The sequence below is a fragment of the Gavialis gangeticus genome, unplaced genomic scaffold (genome assembly GCF_001723915.1).
Source record: "Gavialis gangeticus isolate Ggan-Ray unplaced genomic scaffold, GavGan_comp1, whole genome shotgun sequence".
In the NCBI taxonomy this organism is placed as follows: domain Eukaryota; kingdom Metazoa; phylum Chordata; order Crocodylia; family Gavialidae; genus Gavialis; species Gavialis gangeticus.
Window position 1 is genome coordinate 205,836,367 of NW_017729032.1, and position 1,463 is coordinate 205,837,829.

The 1,463-nt window shown below is 48.0% G+C and overlaps 1 protein-coding gene across 1 annotated transcript in view; it reads right to left on the bottom strand.

The window, feature by feature from the left end:
* Window positions 1-1,462, bottom strand: part of CUNH21orf33 (chromosome unknown C21orf33 homolog) — a gene marked incomplete at its 5' end in the record, with an annotated part of 15,520 nt that extends 14,058 nt beyond the window's left edge. Inside the window, one exon of the mRNA XM_019523873.1 lies at window positions 1,391-1,462. Within this exon, the coding sequence (XP_019379418.1) occupies window positions 1,391-1,462 (72 nt within the window). The remainder of the gene's footprint in view (window positions 1-1,390) is intronic.
* Between the last annotated feature and the right edge of the window lies 1 nt (window position 1,463).

The following is a 1,463-nucleotide window of genomic DNA, read 5'->3' on the forward strand; positions in this document are numbered from 1 at the left end:
GAAAAATGACAGACCTGTTGTTGTTGATCCTTCCATAAAACTTAAAAGTGAATCAATGTAGGAATGCTTGATCCAAGGTTGTTTTCTACAACCAGCTCTTCTATAATATGTTCATACATTACCTCCAGCTGGTTCAGTGACTTGATGAATACCTGAACCCAACCATTATTAGTAACCTTTATTTTCCCATTTGTAACCGGAAATTTAAGGTCTTCCACAATTCCAGATTTGCATTTCTACCTATATAGCCATGCTACTGAAATCTCTCTAGCCATATACAATCCAACCCTTGAGTCAAATGCCCATGTCAACCTGCCCCAAAGGATTCTGGCCCATACACATTCTGCACCATCCCTACAGATCTTTTTTGGGGTTTTCTTTTTATAGTCTATTGCTGTCATACATACAACAAGCAAACCCCATCATTTTATCTTTGTTTCTATAACAGATGTTCTGCGATATACAAGCAGCCTGTCAGTCACTTTCCCTCTCAGTATTTTTAATGCCTTCTGGTTCCCCCTCCCTTTATTTTACTTAGTACCTCATTATAGGAGCACCTTCATTTCTACTGCACATTTCACATTTCATCAAGTGTCAAATTCCCTATTCCTTTGTACCATCCTTCTCTTGATCATATTTGCTACAGACAGCATTTCTACCTCATTGACATGATTAGGCCTTAGCTGCTCTTGATCCTAACCTTACTGAAGCTATCAAGGGAGAAACTAAGGAACTTCTGACCTTATTTACTTCCTAGAAGTCGTTGTTACCACCCAGGTTTCCCACTCCCTACTGTGTAACCCACCCACCCTACCAGTAATGCCCATCATGTCAGAGGGAGCTGCACTGGCATGTAAAATTAGATTGTGTATGAGCATGCACGTACACACGTGCATGTACGTGTGCATGCCTGTGTGCGCGCACACGTTTGCCTGTGTTTGCACATGTGTACGTGTCAGTCTGCACGTTTGTGTGTGTGCAAGTATTGTATGCATCATGTCTGCGCATGTGTACTGTCTGCATGTACTCGTGTGTGCTTCTGTGGATGTGTGCACATGTATCTCTGCAAAAATCTGCGTGCGCGCATGTGCTGGTCTATGTGTGCACATGTGTATATGTGTGTGCACGTACTTTAGGTGTGTGGGCCCCATGTGCATGCAATGTCTGCATGTACTGTGTGTGCGTGTACTCTGCATGTGTATACATGTGTACGCATGGCTGCGTGTCCATGCAGTGGGTGTGTGCGTATGTACAAGTGCACGCAGTGGGGGGGGGGTGCGTGCATGAATACATGTGCACGCAGGGTGCGTGCGTACACATGCGCCCCTTGCCCACCTCGCAGCGCTCCCCGGGCCCAGCTAGCGCGGCCCGGCCGGTCCCGCGGACTCACCACAGCCACGCGGGCAGCGGGGCGGCGGGCGGAGAGGTGCAGGGCGGCCAGGGGGGCGGCCCGCAGCGCCGGG